A 21,381-nucleotide genomic window follows, 5' to 3' on the forward strand; every position below is an offset into this window, starting at 1 on the left:
TATATATATATATATATATATATATATATATATATATATATATATATATATATGTATAACGCTTAGTAGGAGATGAGTTCATTACTTCCACTGTTGTGCCTTCATTAGAAAATACAAAAGGTATTCTGTAGAGCTTTTGTTAACAAATGCTGTTAGAGCATGTGGATAGCAAATTTATTTTACCTCTACAATTTTTTAAATATATGAATATTTAAATATAACCATAGAATGATTAAAATATATTTTTCAAAGTTTGTCCCTTAATTAGTTTCTGTTTTGAAAATCTTTTTCATGTTGAAGCCAGCATCTTTATCAATTCTTCAATCTGTATGTCCATATTCTGGAGAATCTCTCCCTCCAAAATGATCACTCTTTGGCAACAATACTGGTGTAATTAAGACTGCCTATAATGTTTACACCAGGAATTAGGTTGGGACTCCCTCCACAAATTTCGCACTCCTCCCTCGCTGTCTTCTCTGTTGCCTACAGTTCTCTGGCCATGAGAGCTTACCAGATGGTGAGTGAGATTCAAAGAACTGTTTAGCCATTCAGCAATCCTCTCTTCCTACTTCTCTACTTTTTAGAGTTCATCTCCTTTTAAAATACAATGGCTTTACAATCTAAGCGACTCACCACTTCATCACAGGAGATGTCTGGCCTGTTTATTGCCAAAGGAAGATCAAATCTACAAAACCCTTTCAAGCTCAATTTGGCTGAAGGTTGATTAGAAACGATGATGGTCTATCATATAAAAAGGCTACTTAATCAGATGTATGTTAGAAAGAGTGGCATTTATTGGAGAGGACTCTGAACTGGACTACGCTGCCAGCTGTATGTTGTTGCCTGAGGGCTCACGTGGGACACCACAGCTCTGAACAATCACAGCCTCTTTTGTCAGATCTAATAAAATAGTTAAGCAGTGCAATGTATTTGATGTTTGTTGTGTGCAATCACAATTTGAGATATTTTTAACCATGCAGCCAAGTGGCACGGCTCAAGGGACAGCCGAAGCAGTCTGTCACTTTGTCTACCACACTGTGGTTCTAAGCGCAATAAATTTGAAGATACACACTCCATGGCATCAAATGTGTTTATTATCCTATATTTATCGGCTGCTTTTTTACCCAGAGTATATTTGACCTGAATTCATCTTCATAGAAATTTAAAGAAGAGGAAATGGATGTCAAGAAGGAGCACCTGTAGCCTTACTGGATTATAATGGAAGAGATTTTATGAATATTTTGTTAGTTTTTCCTCCAATCCAAAACAACTGTTCCAACTCTTGTTTGGTTGTTTAGGATTATCTGTTCCCCCCCCCCCCCCCCAAAGATTTAACAAAAAGGAGCAAGGCAATAAAATGCACTCTGATTAAAGGAGAGATGCAATGTGACTGGTGTGGGGTCCTCAGGTCTGAGGTAATGGGTGGGCATGTGTTCATTGTAGTCATGGTTTGAGGATGTACATTGGTGTTTCCTCAGAAGGTCTCCTGAATCTTGTTCTGGCTCCTGATGGGGCTGTTTTGGTGGCATTGTGGGCAATTCACTGGTTAAGGTGGGGTGTATATCTAGATGTAGTGGATGTAGTGCTTACTGTATACTGAGGGCTAGTGCAGTGGACAGCTCCTCTGCAGCCACAGGACATGGTTTATGGATGATTTGCTCGATATCTGGGCCAGAATGGTCCTTGTGGATTTGTGGACAGTTTTCAGTCTTTTGATTATTATTTGGGGTTTTGGGTAGTGAGCTGGTTACACTAAGAAGGAGGGTTTGTTTTCTTTGGCTGCTGTGGAGGGTAGAGGTGTTTAACTGTGTGATTTAGTATGTGTTACTTTACAGCGACTCTATGACAGGGGTCATCCAGTAGTGAACTTGGCATGTGACTGTCTCTCGGCCCTTGTTGTCTCTTCTGTCTGTGATTTCTGCTGCACCCAGAACTGATGAAATTGTCTCTTGTTTTACCTGACCCCTCCCATAATTAAAACAAATAACCCCCCTCATCTGTTATAATGTTACTATTTATGCACATTCAGACACACACCATACATAAGATAGGTGGATGCATGATAGCATGAACAAATAACGTATTTATATTCAGGCAATTGAATGCATACATTTTTTTTATTGTTGTTTTTGTTTGTCTGTGTTATTCTTATTAATCCTTAGCTTTACCCGTACAGTATCTATATGTTCTTATAATACTTGTAGCGTGGCCACTTCTTTGCCTGAAATCAGATAAAATCTAATGAACCACTTAGTTATTAAATATACATAGTTATACAACTGAACAAACAATTCACTGTCTTCCTTTTGGAGGGAAAAGCTTACTGACACTGCGAGACAATCAGAAGCAACATACTGTTCATTCAAGATACCAGGGCAACACATACAAAAAAAATGTGATCAGAGAAGTCATTTTTAGACATTAAAAGTCACTTTATAAAAGTTTTGAGTGTATGACTCAATCTATCTGTGTGTGGACTTGATATGAGCTGTCTGTCCCCACTGGATCTCTCGAGGAAAAAAAAAAAAAAACAGTTCTTAAGTCCTTTAATCCCTCATTAAAAGAGAGGTTAAATCTAGAGAGAAGCTCTGGTTAAGCTGTCAAATAAATGCTACTATCCTGATGAAGCTATAACCAAGAGGTGGTAGCTGGAGAAAGCTCTGTGACAAAGTCCTATTAAAATGAAGCTAAAATCCTCTGGTGCCTCAGCATGTGGAAATATAAGCATAAAAAAACATTAACGTCCCCTTTTGAGTAATGTTGGCTCATAGTTCAGTGAAATACTGTAGAGAGCAGCTGGCGAATCAACAAAAGGGATATAAGGGAGGAAGAGACAGGGCTGATGGAAGGAGGAACATATTCAGTAAAGAGCAGGAAAGATAGACAGAGCAGGAAAAGTCACAGAAAGGAGAAAGAGAGAGAGAGAGAGAGAGAGAGAGAGAGAGAGAGAGAGATGCCATTTCTCCGAATCTCACTCCAGGGCTTTGTGGTTGGACACTGCCTGTTCTTTTTTTTCCACATAGAGCCCTGAGACACCATAAAATGATCCATAAATCACATATGTCTCATTTCACTGTTTTTCAGCCCCCATCTTTTCCTTGTCCTGCTTGGACTTTGTCAATGCAGGCACTTGGTTTTCTTAGTCAGGGTTTTGGTGCCAGATTTATGGTAAAGACTTTGCAGACTTACCCAAAAGTATGTTTGGGAACAAGGTAGATCTGAGTCATATAACTATCATTTTGCGGCCGTTTCCATTTTCTCTTAAAAACAGAAAAGTCAAAACCCAGGAATTTATTTTAGACTGTATTCCCTCAATAAAAACTGAAATATGAAAGCTTTATATTCAAAAGTTCATCGATGACCCAAGCCATTAAATCAGCAATGCTTTTATTGGATTTTTTCCTAATGAATTAGTTTTGATTAGGATATAATTATAATTTTACAGCATCTGTCTTCATTCTGCTGGCTCAGACTCACACACCTCTTTCAGTACACTTTAGGGTTAAGGTTAGATATCTTTTCTTGAACCTAGCTCTTATCATACTGCATGGTGGTGTATGTAAATACAGATATTTGTTTGTTTGGTTCTGCAAGATAGAAACACCAATAGAATATTTATGGAAATAAGCTCCCTTCCTATAAGAGCTGAAACAGCAAATCTCAGAGTAAAATGTGTTTTATAAGTGAACTGAGCAAAGTATATACTGTTCATAGCAACCAGAAAGACAGACAAGTGTTGAGCAATAAGGCTGCTTCCTGCTAACCTACCTAACAAGCTGTTATAAAAAACCTAGGGAAAAAAATTCATAAAAGAAAATTATTTTAGCTTTAAAGCAAACAACATTCTTGTTAGGTCAATTTAAGTTGTATTGCATTTATTTGATTAAAAACCAACACAGTAGATCCCACTACAGCTCCATTATACCTGTGTCCTGCAACTATAGAAATATGTCGTACACATTTTACACATCCTGCTCTAAGATTAATTCAAACTTATAATAAAAATGAAACTACAGGAGAAAAAATATATTGATGAACAAGCCATATGAAAGTTACTTATTCCACATGAAATTTATATTTTAGCAATTGAGAGGCTAAATGGCATTAAAACAAACCTATAAATAATAGTGATAGTAACAATAATATAGTTTAAGGTGCCTAAAGAAACTAAATGAATTTTGGTGTTGCATTTGTGCTTATTGTACATAATTTTCCTTTTTAAAAGGTAATTGTGCAATTAGAATTGATTTAAGTTGTATTTCTTTCATATTAAATTATATTGTACATAGTTAATGTGCTGTTTTTTTAAGTCTAAAGAGGTCTTGTTTGAGCTTTCATGGAAGAAGCAATCAAGCAGTTACTGTGGATTTTTTCCTAGGTCAATGCTAAGGATGATTACGGAAACATCATCTTAAAGATGTTTTGGATAATTCCCTTTCTTTGCAGCATGCAACCAATGATGAATTTCATTTATTTGTTTATGTTGTAAATATCATTTCATTTGCTGTGCAAGTTATTATTTGTCACATTTATGTGACATATAATAACTTATTCAGTTTTCACATTTGGAGAGACCAAGAGCAACTTCAAATAAACCAGTAAAAGAAAACAACTTGAGTCTGCTTGTGCTTGGAGGGAATTACAATGAAAATAATATATTATTTATTGTTTCAAATATACATCGATACATAAAATAGTTATCCCTTATTGATAACAAAAAAATAAATAAAGTTGACCTACATATTGATTCATTCCAACCTTATGCAGTTCTACTGCCTGTAGGGAAAAAACAAAGCTTTGTTCACAATGGATTTCTTTGCTTTTTTTTATTTTTCTTGCTGGGCTGAGCACATTTGCACTGGAACTCATCTGATTATTAAATCTGATTAAGTTTGTCCTGCAGAGCAGCAGTTACCACCGGAGCAATAAATAACCAAAAAGAAAGTCATAATTCTAGTTAGCCAAAAGCTATTTTAAAAACTTAGTAATCAATGAACTGTATGCAGAGTCTCCATGTGATAGACCTCTTCTATCGTATTTTAAGGCACTTCTGCCAGACCCAGTGCCGATCCTTCATCTTCCCAACAGTATATGTTCTGTTTCAGTATCTGTCCCAGTTCTGTCTCAGTATCTGTCCCAGTCTGACTCATACATGTTGAGATGAGGGCACCATCAGAGCCATACCATCTGTTAGCACACTCTTTGTTTATCATGCAGTTGACGCTCGAGCAGTTATTTATTACTCTGGCTGTACGTTTATCGCCATCACGCTGAATGAATAAGGGAGCAATCAGACACTTCCCTAAACAGTATTTCATCTCATCCTTGTTATTGCAGATAATAACCTAACAGCTGGCTTCTGATTAGTTTTTGGACAGACAGATATCAGTCTCCATGGTTTTATCAAACAAATCAGTATTACCAAATGAATATATTTCTCCAAAATTGTCACTTGTAGTAATGACATTGGGGACATCGTTAATCTTCGTATGTGCTCGGTTCACTTTAATTTATTAACTTTACTTCCAATTACCTCCTTGGTTAGCATTGATAAAGTCCAGATATTTTTCACTAGGACCATTATTGGAAAAAGACTTTCAGCTTGTCATGTATCTTCTGGCAACATGCACTTATGGTAAAATGTATAAAAGGTGTGAAATAATATCAAATCAATGGAATCCTGACAGAATTTGTGAGCATATATTGTGCAATAAAAACAATCTTGATTTTACAGAATTATCCTCAACTAAAATACTGGTGTCACATTTTTATACAACCATTAATCCCATAAAAATTACATTTAGCCCTTACATTTGTTTATAATTTTCTTTGTGGGTCAGAGCGAACTAAGATTGGTGATTGTAATTGGAAACAAATGATGAATAAAATGAAAAAAACTTCCAATGTTCACTTTTAAGTCATTGAATAATTGTGATAAAGTGGGCCTGTTTTTTTCTTTAAAAGTTATTTGAACCTAAAATAATTAGAGATCGTAAAAAATAGAAACTAAAGCAACAAAAACTGTCAGAGATCTCTCTGTATGCCATCATTAAAAATGTTATAGGAAAAGCTAAGTGTTGTTTAGAGCACAGTTATATCAGTAGATACACCAATAGTTGCTTTGTTGTTGTTTTTTTTTATTTTTCTTGGAATGGTGTGTTTTTTTCCACTGAGTGAATGCACTCACATTAAAGGGTGGATGTTTTTTAAGAATTTTAGAGTGTAAAGTCATGCTGCTACAATAAGAGGAGGATTTATTTTAAGATGTTTTACATATCGCCAGGGGTGAAAATAAATGTGTCTGTAGCTTCCTTTGTATGTATGCTGAAATATTTGCCTACTGAAGGAAATTATACATTATTTTTGACTGCAATACTTTCATTGTGCGGTTGTTGAAGCATCACAAATCCATACAAACTCTGGAATGATATGAATAATTATCTTCCTCTTCAATCAAATCATCAAACCCCATAGGTCCCTGTTTGATCAGAAAGCAGAGAAGCTTCAGCATTACTGAAACAAAGACTTTATCTCTCTCTCTCCCAGTGACAATGTGACTCTGATGCTGGTGGCAGTGCAAAAGGGAGATTTTTTTTTTTGCCTCACCTCTTCAGTTTGTGTTACTACCTTTACCTTGTAGCTGCACCCCGATGATGCATGGTGAATAAAAGGTTAATGCTAATTCAATTGGCTTTAATCATATACTTAGAATGTGTACGAATAGAGGAATTCAATTACACATCAAAAACAGCAATACACGCCTACCACCAGCTGGATAGTGAATAGTTACTTTTTGGAGTACCACAGGGATCAGTTGTAGGACCAATTCTCTTTACTATATATGCTCCCAATCAGTAGAGTTATTAGACAGCATAGCAATCATTCCCACTGTTATGCTGATGATACCCAGCTATATCTGTCTATAAATCCAGATGAAGCTAACCCATTACATAGATTACAGGCTTGTCTTGAAGACATAAAAACCTGGATGACTCTTAACTTTCTGCTTCTGAATGCAGAAAAAACAGAAGTTATGGTCTTTGGACCAGAGTCTTTGGGAAAAAAAAAGCGGATTAGTCAGTCACTTAATTTTGATGGGATTAAACTAATTTAAGATAATAAAGTAAAAAAAAACTTTGGTGTTGTTTTTGATCATGACCTGTCATTTAAATCCCATAGCAAAGAGGTTTCTAGAATTTCCCTCTTTCATCTGAGGAACATTGCAAAAATTAGAAATATCCTGTCCAGGGGTAATTGCTGAGAAACTAGTCCATCCATTTGTTGCTTCAAGGCTGGAATATTGTAATTCTTTACTGTCAGCCTTCAGCTGATCCAAAATGCTGCAGCCAGAGTTCTGATGAAAATAAAAAAGAGATCATATCTCTCCTATCCTGGCTTCTCTTCATTGGCTACCTCTTAAATCCAGAATAGAATTTAAAATCCTCCTTCTCACATATAAAGCCTAAAATGGCTAAACTCCATCTTATTTCAGAGATCTGATTGTTTGTTATGTCCCTAACAGAGCACTTCACTGTCAATCTGCAGGTTTACTTGTGGTTCCTAGAATTTCTAAAAATAGAATGGGAGGCAGATCTTTTAGTTATCAGGCTCATATCCTGTGGAACCAACAACCAGTTTTAGTCAGTGAGGCAGACACCCTGTCTACTTTTAAGGGTAGGCTTAAAACTTTGATAAAGCTTATAGTTAGAGTGGCTCAGGTTATCCTGAGCTATCACTATAGTTATGCTGCTCTAGGCTTAGACTTCTGGAGGACATAGGGACCCATATTTTATCATTCTCCTTCATTCTATCTCTATTCTCTGTTCGTTCAATCTCCAACTTTTTGCTCTCTCTGCTTTTTCTCATAGTAGCTTCGCCTCGTCTGTTCCTGTTTGGCTGTGACACCATCCTGGAGAGAGGTGTCGGCTGTGTTGCTGCCATCAACACCTTTGTGTATAGATGTTGGAGATCGGCCTGTTTTTCGGTGTAGTCCTGTTTCTTTTACTGTGACTGGCTGGATGTGCTCTCTTCATCCTCTGACATGGGAGTTAACTCGGAGCTCGTCTGCCTGGCTGTGTGTTTCCTGGACGGGGCCACCTTTTACAGTTGCTTTTTGTATCTCTGCTTATGTCTCCTTGAACCCCAGTAAGCCTCGGCAGATGCCCACTCACACTCAGCCTGGTTCTGTTGGAAGTGTCTTCCTGTTAAAAGGGAGTTTTTCCTCTCCACTGTCGCTACGTGTGAGAGATGGCATTCGAGTCAATGAGTCAATGCAATCTACTGGTTTTCCTTAGATAGAAAACTTTAAATCAATTTGATTGTATGATCTGGCAAACTGTAAAGTACCTTGAGAAGACATGTGTTGTGAATTGGTGCCATATAAATAAACTGAATTAAATTGAATAGCTTGGGGCTTTTTTATATTGAATATCTAGAGGAGAGCCTAAAAAAAGTCAACTGTCTGGAAAGAGTTGCAAAGAGAAGTCGGATGTCATTTTTCAAGGTGCTGCATTGTCCCAGATGGAGAGGTGGTTTTGAATACTTATACAGCAGAAAGGAATATGTCTGTATATATATACACACACACACACACACACGTACTAGCTTACTTTGGCAGAGAGTGGCTCACCTGTTCTAAATGAGGGAACAGCAAGCAACAACAACAAATGCCGATGGGAAGCATGCAAGTCAGGGGGTTGTCACTGTGACTTGGAGTGATCATGTTTTTTCATGAGTTTGTACGGTGTATACACATCTTTCTAATTGTTTTTTGCACATGGGTATGCATTTGTATGCTTCTCACGTATTACTTTTATGGGAGGGAAAACATGCAAAGAAGAATGAAGACATAAAGGAAAGGAGAGAATGTTGAGTTGTTACAGGAAAAGAAAATGACTTCAGGACTGGAATATTTAGTGAGGAGGAGAGGTTTTTCCATTCCATCTGGTAAGAAGGATTTCTAAAGGAGAGAGTGAGATACAAAACAAGGAAACAAAGGTTCTGGGTATCTTCTTTGAGACCTTTTTCCTTTTCCAAGTGTCCCAAAGGCGCAAAATTGATTCTACTTAAAGCACTCAAGATGCCCCAGAGGATCTTTGCTTGGCTCTGTAATAAATATCAAGATAGCTCTTGAATTGTTTTTAAATTGAATGCAATCTGCCAAAGCGGTGAGCCATCATTTCATCTTTTTCCCCCTTGATCTTCACTTCTACTTGATGCCAGACTCTTTTTGTTTCCAGCAAATAGGGATTTGCGATTATTGGGCTCCAGAGTGGAAGAAAAGATCTTAGCCTTTAATAGGAAATTCAAAACTGATGCTCAAATTTGATGTATCACAGACATGTAACATTAAAAAAGGGAGAGAAATACAATTTCTAAGAAGCGAGAAGTCAGAATGCGTAGGAGAAAATAAAAGAATGGATTAGATTGGTCAAACAAAGCAGCCAATAGCATAATCAGTGGATTATTTTGGCAAACACAGATGCTTTCAGATCTGTATTTAGACTGTACCACAGCCAATATCCTGTCTGCAAATAAAGCGATGAATCTGATCAATTTTTATGTGAACATAAACAAAGCCCTGTCTTCTACGCTGCGCAGATAAAGCATTTTAATGTCGCTGATAACAAATTGTCATTGTTGCAGTTTGAGAGCCACTTCCAGATTGTTCTTATACGTACGTATGAGTCCTTATAAGATTCAAACTGTTACTGAACCTCATTAATCTCTATTTTACTTAAGTTTTATTTATTTAAGCTGTTTATGCCAACAGTGTATTGAGTGTTAACGTGAAAAAGATTACTTATAATAATCTCCTTCTTTTGCGAGTAGATAAAACTTACAAGGTTTTTTTTTTTTTTTACAATCCTCTTTAAAAGTATTGGGTATTTAGTTTGGTTTGGTTTGACTCCCAGAAACTACCCCTTAATCAGTGATATTTTTTTATTTTAATCTTGTTCAATTGCAAATAGGACAAAGAAAAATCCAGTGAGTATAATCTAAAAACAGACTAGGAACAGCCCATTCATTAAAGCAAGATTATTTCACGTTCCTATTGCTGAAAAGAAAGGAAGGAAAAAATACTGAAGAAAATATATTTCTTGCTGTGTTTTTCTTTTTTAACCAGGCTAATGTGGTTATTTCAAATATGAAAACGATACACAGATACCTTTTCTAAAGAAACTGTTCTACTTTTTTTAATTAAAGTATTATGCAGAAAAAAGTTTAGTTTTTTTTCATTAATTTTTGATAAATTATAATTTGTTCCAGACTCCACCAATCCCTTAAAGACTCTCAGCCCTTGTCCCACCTTGACGATCGGTGTAGACCAGTGTATGCCTTACATACGAAATTGGATAAGTTATGGGTCAGTTTTATATAAGTTATGAGCACATTGAAGCACACCAAGGTCGTCAACGTACTGCAAGTACGTCGAGAAATTTTGACGTATGCCAGCATATGCTCATGTGGCATAAGTTGCAGGTAAGTTATTTGATCGTTAACATACGTTAAGTATGTCAACGATCTGCTGAAAGTGTTTCTAACTTACAGCAACTGTATAATGCCATTATTGACAGCGTTTTTGTGTAAAAGAGGGTTCACAGAAGTAAACTTCCTAGCAGACATGACACTAAATCTGCTGTGACTGCAGACCCTCTTTCTTTCTTTTTATTTATTTAGTCTTCTTTTGGCGAGCGGTAAACAGCAGTTAGGTCAATACTGCGATCAAAGAAATCTTTTTATGCAGGCCGGACACATTGCTGCCCCCCTCCGGACACTGGTTTGTGACATTTAATGAGCATTACGCTGCCGTGTGTTATGCATAAGTTAGGCTGTCATTGAACATAAGTTCTTTACTCATGAATACTCGTCCCCACGGCTCCTGGGGGCTTTGGCATTGCGGCAGCAGGGGGATTTCCTTGGGGACGTCTGTTCTTTTGGTGGTGGTACAGATTTCCTGTGTTGGCCCGTCTTGGACACCTTTGCTCGGGGGTCCCTTTGGACATCTGGTGTTTTGGGTCTTCCATGCCTCTGTGCCCTGGGTGGGTGGGTCTTTGGCTCTTCACAACCACTATTGAACATTTTTCATTTGGATAAACTTTACATGCACAAGTGCACTCTCACAAACAACTACAGGTGCTTAGTTCCAGGTACTTGGAGATTCACTTCCATACAGAAAGCTCATATTCTTATCTTCAACTATGACATTATACATGTCAGATTAAATAATACTACATGTACTTCAGCAATGAGATCAAGGTGTTCCTTTATGTATCTCTTATACTATATCCTTTGGTTGTGCTGTTCTTCTTACATCTCTCTTTGCAAGTGATGAAGTAGACAGAAGATATTTTATCTCCTGTTTATCTCCTCTTTCTTTCATCTTTTCTCCTTTTTCTTGTTTTTTCTATCCTGTTCTACTTTCACATTGCAGTGTCCATATAACCTGAAATACTCCTTGCATGAATTATAATAAAGCTATCTACATGCATAAATCAAGCAGAACTACTCCACTTGTGAAAGAAAAATCTGCTGGGCTCTTTTTGGCATCAAGGAAATTATTCTTATTGCCACATTGTCAGACAGGACACGCAAAAAAAAAAAAGATTCTGTGATGTCAGACGTACACTGGCTAAATCGTCAAGGTTTGACAGGGGCTTCAGATGGTGCCTCAAACTTCTTTTTGAAGAGCTCAGGCAACAATGCACCTCTCTGCTGCCATCCTTCTGTGTTTACCTTACCTAAAACGTCTGCACATGCCTCATGTTTTTGGCTGTAGGTTTGGTGTGATTCTGTGGAGTTGTCACTGTGCCACCAGGGCCGCGCATATTTACTACCGTCTTTAGTGGTGCTATTTGCACAGATTGTGGTCTACCCCTTCTTTAATATTCAACACATCAGATTGTATATCTTAGGTTTACACATGGTAAGTATCCTGGCTAATTGATAATTCACTGATTAGGGCTTACTTTTGTGATAGATTCAGAGGAAATTCTAGCCATTTGGGGGAAATACAGGTCTCCGTGTTAGGAATCCAGTTTGTGTGGGTTGTGTTTTTTGTGTTTTCTTCCTCCACCACCAGGTTGCGCCCGGTTCTCGTTGGCCCTTTCACACACCTGCGGATGGTTGCCTCATAATCTGAGGACTCTTAAGCTGCTGACTGCCACTACCTTGATGCCAAAGTGTTTGCCAGTTTTGGGAAGTCACCCTGCAAACTGGGTGTTTGTGCCTTCTCCCCCTGAAAGGATCGTCTTGAGCTTCATACTGAGCAGGGGATGCAATCAGGAGGTTTGGACCTTCTCCCCCCCGAAAGAATTGTTTGAGCTTCACACTGAGCAGGGGATACATTTCAAAACGAACCGTTCAAGTACCTCAGGAAATCTAAGTGGCAGTCAGCTCCACCGCTCCTCAAGGAACCAGCTTAGCCCGGGTAAACCCTGTCCGCCCTCCAACGAGTCAACCAATTTCTGGAACAACCCACACCGACTGGATTCTTGGAAGGACATCTTCTCTGGAAACGTGAGTCCAGTAACTGTTTCTGCTTTTGCAAAGCGTAGCTCAAATTTCCCACTGAACCTGAACTAAACACTGAACTTCCCTTCTCACTTTCCAGTGCCGTTCACCAGCGTTCAGAGTAACCCATCTCGTCTTGTTTTCAATAAAACCTGTTAAACCTTCTCCTGGTTTCTCTGAGTGGTTTACTGCATGTGGGTCAGATCGCTGTAAAAGATCATGGCACTCTGTGTCTGAATACATTCCTAAATATTACAGGAAATTTAAGATTTTAGAGGTTTTTTTTTTCATTTTTAATTTTTGTCTATTTACTATTTTTTAAATGTTTAGAATTATTCAAATTGTTATAAAAAAAAATTATAGGATGTCCTACTACATATGACAGCATCGTGGCACCCTATGTTTATGGACACAGCCCCTGTAAAACATCCACATTTTTAACTCATAGGCTACTAGTGGTTTTACTGTTGTTTCTTGCTGCTGTGTATCAATTTGGGGCTCATAGTTTCATTTAAAGTCTCTACTGCATATTAAACTTATATTAAAACTGACATCTAAGTACACTAATGTATATAAACATTTAAAGTTGTGTAATATAAAGATTAAAATTCAACATTATTTTTATAACAAAATACCTAAGTTTGTGTCAGTTATTTTACAGTATTGGTCATATTGGGACCAATTTGCATAGCAGAGGAAAAACTTCACAGAGAATAAAAAAAAAAAATCACAGAAGTAGTTAAAGTTGGCCTGTTAAGCTTTCATAAAATGAATTGTCAGCCTGCTGTCACATATCAAGGCTGTGCTTAAAGCAATCCAGCTGGATTTCAGACTGAGGCATATTTCAGAATCAAAAGTAAACTAAATATAAACTTCCAGGCTGAACTTTCAGACTGTATCTGTTTTCCTGTCAAACAAGCTGTCAGATATTTATTCCCAGAAGTACTTTTTTTTCCCTCTGAATAAATTTAGAGCTAGGCTGATTAACTGAAAATTCAGGGCATACAGTTGATGATAGACGAAAGAAAATTTAGACTGGTTATCTCTAAGAAGAGGAAATCAAGATTGTTGCTAATGAAAGCATAGGAGATAGGCACAAGAATTAAGTGCATTTATTTACTAAAATTTGTAATATATGTATTATATGTATTTTACAAATACATATATCAGTATATGTATTTGTAAAATACATATACTGATGGTTAAAAAAACAGTTTTTGAATAGCATGTCCATATTATTTTGCTTTCAAGACCTTAACTTTAGAATATACTTATTTAAACAAAACAAAAAAGGAAAAATCCACTAACAAGATAACTACACAACAAACATCCCTATTACTCACTAAAACTGGGTGTTAATCTCCCTCAGTCCAAAAACTAGAGCTTTAAAATGACAGACTGTTTTCATAATCAGCTTTTGTCTTGACCACCACACTAACACAGCATGCAATACTTCCAAATACTGCACACTGGTACTTGAAGCAAGCAGATATGGCCTCAGCCTTCTCCCCTGAAAAACAGGAGGGATTAAGGAGAGCAGAGATGTCTCCCATTCAATGCTGCCTTTTACACCCACAGCCAGCATCTCTTAAAGCAGAGGAAAAAAATAGGAGAAATGCATCTTATTTTCTGTGCTCAAATGTAATCAAGTTATTATTGTCTCATGCTGTTGGGTGCAGGACTAATTTCTATGATTACCCTGTTACCATTAATAAAGCTTGAATAAGCCGTGCTTAAGAGTATAATTTTGTTCTAGTGGAAACTATATCCCTTACCTGCTATAAATGTAGAAAATGGTTCCCATGGAAAACTAGCATGAGATCAGCTGAAACCAGACTCACCACTTATACAGCAAAATACCTAATAGTTTTATTCCTTAGAGGAATTTTTTACATCATCGTTGAGACTTTTCTTTAAGAAACTGTCAAATCTGATGAGCAAAGTGTAGCCTGCATGTAAAAATTACCTAATCAGAGTGCCAACTGTCTTAAATTGAGTGGACAGAGAGCATGCAGGCAATTCATGTGTGCCCACTAGTGCAGTTAGGAAATCCAAGCATGCCAGAGTAATGAATTTAGGGTTGGGAGTTTACAGTTTTGGGTGACTTTTCTTTAGAGCTGCGTAGAGTAAGCAAAAAGTGTACTCAGGTGAGAGTAGCATTGCTTCATCATATTTCTAACTTAGTTAAGCGTCACAACTCCAAACAAAGGGCACAGTATTCAAGGCAAGACAGACAGTGGGATTATTCAAAAGGTGTTTATTTAAAACCGGATCTGCAGTTCTGCGGCTCTGCAGTAGCAGCGGCTACAAATCTCAGCAGCAGAGAAAAACAGGTTAGTGACCACGATAATCTGACAGAGATGATTATGAACGCGTGAGTCACTAACCAGGTTTTGCAGTAAAGTCAGTGCCCAGAGAACAAGGTTGATTCCAGCCAGTCGGTTGACAAGACACAGTTGACGCTGCCAGAGAGTTCCAAACTCTGAAGCCTTAAAGGCTACATAACTGGCAGGAGGTCCGATCCAGGCAGATGAAGGAAGGCAGGATAATCCAGGTCAAAGTCAGAAGTCAGATCCAGGTTTAGTCCACAAGAAGAATCCGGCAGGTGTCCAAAGATAGGTCAGGCCAACAGATAGGAACAGTGACAGGCAGGCTCAGAGGTCCAAAAGCAAAATGATCCAGGATCAGGCAAACAGAACACAATTAGTTACGCTAAAACTCTCACACCAAGGGCTCAAGAGTAATCGGGCTCCGATGACTGGGAGAAAGCAGTTTAAAAAGAAGCTGTAACAGGTGGATATGATGAGCAGTAATGAGAAACTGGGCAGAACTGGCAGGAGAATGAAATGAGCAATCAAGGCAGCCATCAGCGCCAAGATCATGACACTAAGTAAAAAGTAGCCATCCAAGAAATTATTTTAGTAAGAGTAAAGACATATTTGGTAAGAAAGCTCCCCAAGTACTTAACCTATACCTAATAGTTAAAACTATGTTATAATGACAGACCAAAATATAAACTTAGAGACTATATTAAAATAATTTAAATAAGCAAACTATTGCAAATACAGGCAGAACAAACATTTTTCCAAAGCATTTAGTTTTACACAAAAGTTGTGAAACTATATTTTCTTCTTACCGTATATAAACTTGATTTCCAAAAAGGTTGAAGTAAGCTTCTGTACAGCAACATTTACTTTAAAGCTATAGTGTGTAATTTTCAGCGACATCTAACGTCCAGACTGCAGACCGCAGCAACATGAACATCTCCCCCTCACCGCTTCTCCCCCCCAACAGTACGGCGAGCGTTACGGGACAAAATGTCTCCCACGACATCCGCATCACCTATCTTCTCAAGTGATGAGGTTTGTTTACATAGATCATTTTACAGATAGTATTTCATAAGTCTGTGTAGGGTATAGATTTCATGTAGACTTAAGATAATAAATATACCCGTTATTTTTTCTACATCGTTGTGACGTTTTGGCGATCTCGCAATCGCTAGTTTGTTGGCTCTGCGCTGCCGTAGCGCAAAGATGTCTGCCTCCATGGCTGCGAGACCCACTCCTATGTAATTATAAATAACGAATTCTAAGGCAACGCAAATATTAAGGTTAAGAGGCTGAGCTCGTAGATGATGATAAATAACATAGTTATGTATAATATATTACATTTCTGACTGTATATCCCTGTAATTATTACACACTGTAGCTTTAAAATACACATTAACTGGGTGTCTTTGTCTGAAGCACTTTTTTTAAAACAAGGTTGGTCATTATTTAGTGAAATTTTCCACAATGGATTGAGCAGCCAAACATTGTACTCATGATAATGTAATGATATTTTATTAATAAAATATCCAAGTAAAAGTAAAAAAGTATGTTGCAGTAAAACTACTCCTAAAAGTATGTTTTTGTCAAAAAGTTACTTTTAAGTTACATTAAGTAAATGTAACTGGGTAAATGTAACTAGTTACTACCCCCTTTTGCATACCTTCAGATTTATGGTGGACACTAGGGCCACTATTAAATATTCACAGTAGGATAATCTTAAGATTTTTTTTATGGTTTTACAGTATCATTAGTACAACTCTAAGCTGCATTATTTTAAAATGTCTGGATTTAAAAAGAAACAAAAATTAAATTCTTGCCAAATTGGGGGCTGATCTTTGGCATAAACGTCATACCTGTAGTCGACTAATTGTCAGTGAAAGCTGCTACTAAATAACAGTAGCATTTTACTCCATTGTTGGGTCTCACTCCACATTATGGTGTGCATCCATACAAAACATTTTTGACACCAAATGCAATTCAGCTAAATAGTTATGTTGTTTTTTTTGTGTTTTACAAAGTGTTTTTTAATGTAGATTTAAAATCATTATGTTCACAAAGAAACAAAAGAAATAACAAGGGTGCACAAAAATTGCTGCTACAGCCTGAGAGGGATTTTTGTCTCACTTAAAATTAATTAAATACCAAATATATTAATTTCCATGACTTTGGACAGGACAACAAACAGAGCAGATTTAAAGTAAAAGTTAACTGAGGGGAAAGGGAGTGTGAGAACCAGGGAGATTGTGAAGAATTTGGTCACCAAATTGTTGAAAATAAAAAAAAGTGTATGGTTTATGATATTTGTTAGGTGGAGAATCCAGAGAGGTTTTGAGTGGGACACAGAGAGCTGTGGCTGGCAAGCTTAACAGCTGTTTGTGTAATACTTCTCAGTAGGCTGTTGTCAGTAGTGGACGTAGGAGGATGGATGTGCAGGCAATGGTTCGGAGGAGCAGTGAAATGGTCTTGGTCAGTGATGGAACGTCGGAAAACAGCAGTTTCAGGAAGGCACAAGCACATGGTTAGCCTGGCTTGTTTGGATTCAGACTTGCAGTAGTCAGTGGATGATGGTTGGCTCCAGAACAAAAGTGGTCTGTGGGAAAAAAGAACAAGGCTTAGTGTGAAACTCTTCTTTCAAGCTTCGATTTCAGGAGCAAAGATCAGGTCAGGTACAACCCTTGGTGAGCTATTGCTCTGACACCTTCCTCTTGACTCCTGCCTCCTCTTATGCTTTGCTTGATTGCCAGATAATGGAAACACCTGTGGCTGCAGCCTGCCAGTTGCACCCTTCAGAGAGAAAGAAAGAGAAGAATCACAAATAGATCTGTGTACCTGACACAATTAAAAAGTCAAAAATGTGATTTTGAACAGTACAATCACCAAGCTGTTTGTCTCAGTAGCAAGTTTATTGTGTTTTACCGTAATATCTGATGCTATGGGCTGCATGCTCATTTCAAGATGGCATAAACTTTACCATGAACTTAGCATCTGCTATTTGATGACGACATCATGTTGGATGTTTTTGCTCCATCAGCTGCCAATGTCCTAAAACACCATTTGCTACCTGTATAGATACCTACTTCCTTTCTGTCCATTTTTTGGGGGTAGAGAAACGATTTCCATACAACTGACTTGAATGAGGGATACTTGCTTGCAAACCAACAGGAGCCCACAAAGTAAAGTTTGGTAATCACTGCTTTAACATATTGTGGAGGCTAAACTAGATTGGTTTAGATTAAGGCAAAAGTGTAGCCTGACGTAGTCCTACTCAATTCTAGTCAGAATATGAGTCTGATACTGCTCCATAGAGCTGTGATTATGGGGCGTGTTTTGAACGAACCAGGAAAATAAATGCCTCTGCACTCAATTGGATAGACCTGTGCCTGACGTATGTTAAGCCACGCATAGTTGTTGTCAACAAAAATCAAAGCGTGCAGTTGCACGCCTAGAATAAGAAGATGAGCCTTGATCACGTTTCTTTGTTCCTCTTTTAAAATTAATTTGCTGTCGATATCTTCTAGAACAGACCTAATAGCAGAATCTACTCACCTCAACTCTCCAGCGGCAGCCATTGTTGTTGTCACCCAAGCGCGCTTTGGTCACATGGTTGATTACGTTACTGTTGATCATCTGTCCATCATCGTATAAAGCCCGCCCTGACAATTTGATTGGATCGCCAGAGAGTGGGCGATCATACTCGCGCTACTATGGAGCACTGCCAGACCGAACTTCCCGACCTCAAACCTTTTGGGCGGGACTAAGTTCGGAATGGCACCCAGGCTAGCAAAAGTGTAGTATTACAATGAATCAGTATTACAATGTCAAAGTCCCAAAAGAAATGTGCTAATCCTTTTTAAAGACTTTAAAGCTGATGCAGACACTTTCCTAATCCAGTCCAATTAAAAATTAGATTTACTTAACAGAAAACATTGTTTGATATACAAAGCTGATGTAAACATTTCCAAAAAATAAAAATTGCAGCTAAAAATTGTTCTTCAAAGTGGTTCCTGTTCCTTTAGTTACGCATTGCTTTGTGTTGTTCTATAGCAGAAATTACAATGCAATATATACGTGTTATCCGGTCTGCAGAGAAGGGGATTGGCTTCATTCTTTCCAGGATCTCTATGCTTCCAGGACTCTGAGGCGTGCAGGGAAGATTGTGGCTGATCCCTCGCATCCCAGCCCCAAACTATACCAGTCACTTCCCTCTAGCAGGAGGCTGCGGTCCATTAGGACCAAAACCTCACTAGTAGCTACACCAACGTAGCATCTGCAGACCTCCTGCATTATATTATAACGCACAGTCTACTGTGTATATAGTACATAGCTATGTATTGTATATTGTATATCGTATGTTTTATATTGTTTACAAAGATCCTGTGTTCTGTATATATATCTAATTTGACTGCACCATCGACACCAAGTCAAATTCCTTGTAAGTGCAAACCTACTTGGCAATAAACTTGATTCTGATTCTGCATATTTAAAGTTATGTAAAACATATTTTGATTAAAGTTATAGCATTGCATCTAGTAATTTAAACATGTAGTTCAATGCATATCCAAGTCATTTCTGTTCTATCTGCAAGTTGAATGAACCTGTCAAAAAGGGTTTTGTCTCCACTGGTGGCTGTTTTTCTTGCAATGTTTTTCTCTGGAAAATAGGCACACCCATCAGGCCCCATTAGTCTTTACACTGACAGGCCAGCCTTCCACTGAAAGCCTCTGTCTGGCAGAGGTTTCTGATTGCCTCAGACACTAGTCGGATATTTTTACTAACAGGCTAAGACACACTGCCATTTGTTCAGGGCATTTATTGCTGGTGATAATCCTGATTTAAGTTCCCTGCAAGTAAAGAGACACAAAAGACTTTAAATAGTTTCCTATGCTCCTTCTGCAGGTGATAAAACGAGGAGAAGGAAGGTCATGCAGACGGATGTGTCAACAGGTCTTGTAAAAATGTCTGAATATGTTACCTTCTTGTTTTCAGACGGACGCAGCTCTGATGTACGATGCCGTGCATGTGGTGGCAGTGGCAGTGCAGCAGTCGCAGCAAATCACCGTCAGCTCTCTGCAGTGTAATCGCCACAAGCCGTGGCGCTTTGGAGGCCGTTTTATAAACCTTATCAAAGAGGTAAAATGCCAATCACCTTCAGATGGGCTGAACTCTGTAGCTTCTCCTTTGTTGCATGTTTCACGTTATATATTTTGTTCTTTGTTTTCCTTTCAGTTAACAATTTCAACATTGTTTTCCATAGGAAACATTTTGTCATTGTGTTGATGATCATCGTAATCAAATCTTGACATTTACAGCAATTTTTTTGAAACTGTAATCCGAGGAAAACACTGCTTTACTCACAATGACTATAATTATTTCTGGGATGTTTTATTCCCTCTCCCCCTGTATTTTCTCCATACTTATCTCATTCTATGTTTTTATCAAAACCTTGCTGTCTCCTAACTCGAGTCAGGGTCAGCCGCTTGCTTTGTTCTACAAAGCTCTTTCATTTTGTGGATAGTATCATTGCAGGTAATTTCACAATAAGCCATTGTTGCAGCCGGTGCTCTCCCATAGCACCACCCCCCGCCCCCACATCCACACCTTATCCTGCTTCTGCCACTGCTCTCAACACCCGTCTGTTCCTCCAAACAGCTTTGATGTTAAACTTCAAGCCCAATGAACCACATGCATAATGAACTTTTACCTGTCAAACCTGTCTCTGTTCTTGCTGCTTTATTGGTGCTTTTTCTGTTGCATAGACAGAAGGTGAGGTAAGAGCCAGATGAATTTAGAAATCAGGATGGAAAATGTTACGTTTAGTAAAGTTGGATTTTCTTGAGAAAGGCTACAGTGAAGCAATGGGATTTCAGGAAATGTTTTCTTCCAGGCTCACTGGGATGGCTTGACGGGACGCGTTCTCTTCAATAAGACCAATGGGCTGAGAACAGATTTTGATCTAGACGTCATAAGCCTAAAGGAGGAAGGGCTGGAAAAGGTGCGTCCTTAATGGGTACTGTTTTAGTTAAAAAAACAAAACAACATATTTTATTTTTTTTTTCTTTGAAGTCACAAACTGATGTGAACTTGACACTAAACTGTTATAACAGATTGGAACGTGGGATCCTCCCAGCGGTCTAAATATGACAGAGTCTCACAAAAGCAAGACATCCAACATTACAGACTCCCTGGCAAACAAATCCCTGCGTGTTTCCACTATTCTGGTATAGTAGAGAAACAACACAAGCACTGAACACTCAAACTATGTAATAATTATGTTGCAAAAACACTCTAATTTCTATACCAGCATGTATTTCCTTGACAGGAGGAGCCGTATGTCATGTTCAAGAAGTCGGACAAGCCTCTGTATGGGAATGACCGTTTTGAGGGCTACTGCATCGACCTGCTGAGGGAACTCTCTGGTATCCTGGGGTTTCGCTATGAGGTGCGATTAGTGGAAGATGGAAAGTATGGAGCACTAGACGAGGGCACAGGCCAGTGGAATGGTATGGTGCGGGAGCTCATGGACCATGTGAGTCAATAT

At 38.1% G+C, this 21,381-nt stretch overlaps 1 protein-coding gene across 4 annotated transcripts in view; it reads left to right on the forward strand.

Annotated features, from left to right (window-relative positions):
- The window catches only part of LOC107081635 (glutamate receptor ionotropic, kainate 2), a 103,143-nt gene that overhangs the window by 55,136 nt on the left and 26,626 nt on the right, over positions 1–21,381 (forward strand). For all 4 annotated transcript variants that reach the window (XM_015369800.1, XM_015369801.1, XM_015369803.1 and 1 more), the window contains 4 exons: positions 19,830–19,973; positions 20,728–20,835; positions 20,948–21,061; positions 21,163–21,369. In XM_015369800.1, the coding sequence (XP_015225286.1) occupies positions 19,830–19,973; positions 20,728–20,835; positions 20,948–21,061; positions 21,163–21,369 (573 nt within the window). The remainder of the gene's footprint in view (positions 1–19,829; positions 19,974–20,727; positions 20,836–20,947; positions 21,062–21,162; positions 21,370–21,381) is intronic.

The sequence above is a fragment of the Cyprinodon variegatus genome, unplaced genomic scaffold (assembly GCF_000732505.1).
Source record: "Cyprinodon variegatus isolate N-32 unplaced genomic scaffold, C_variegatus-1.0 Scaffold38, whole genome shotgun sequence".
Lineage (NCBI taxonomy): Eukaryota > Metazoa > Chordata > Actinopteri > Cyprinodontiformes > Cyprinodontidae > Cyprinodon > Cyprinodon variegatus.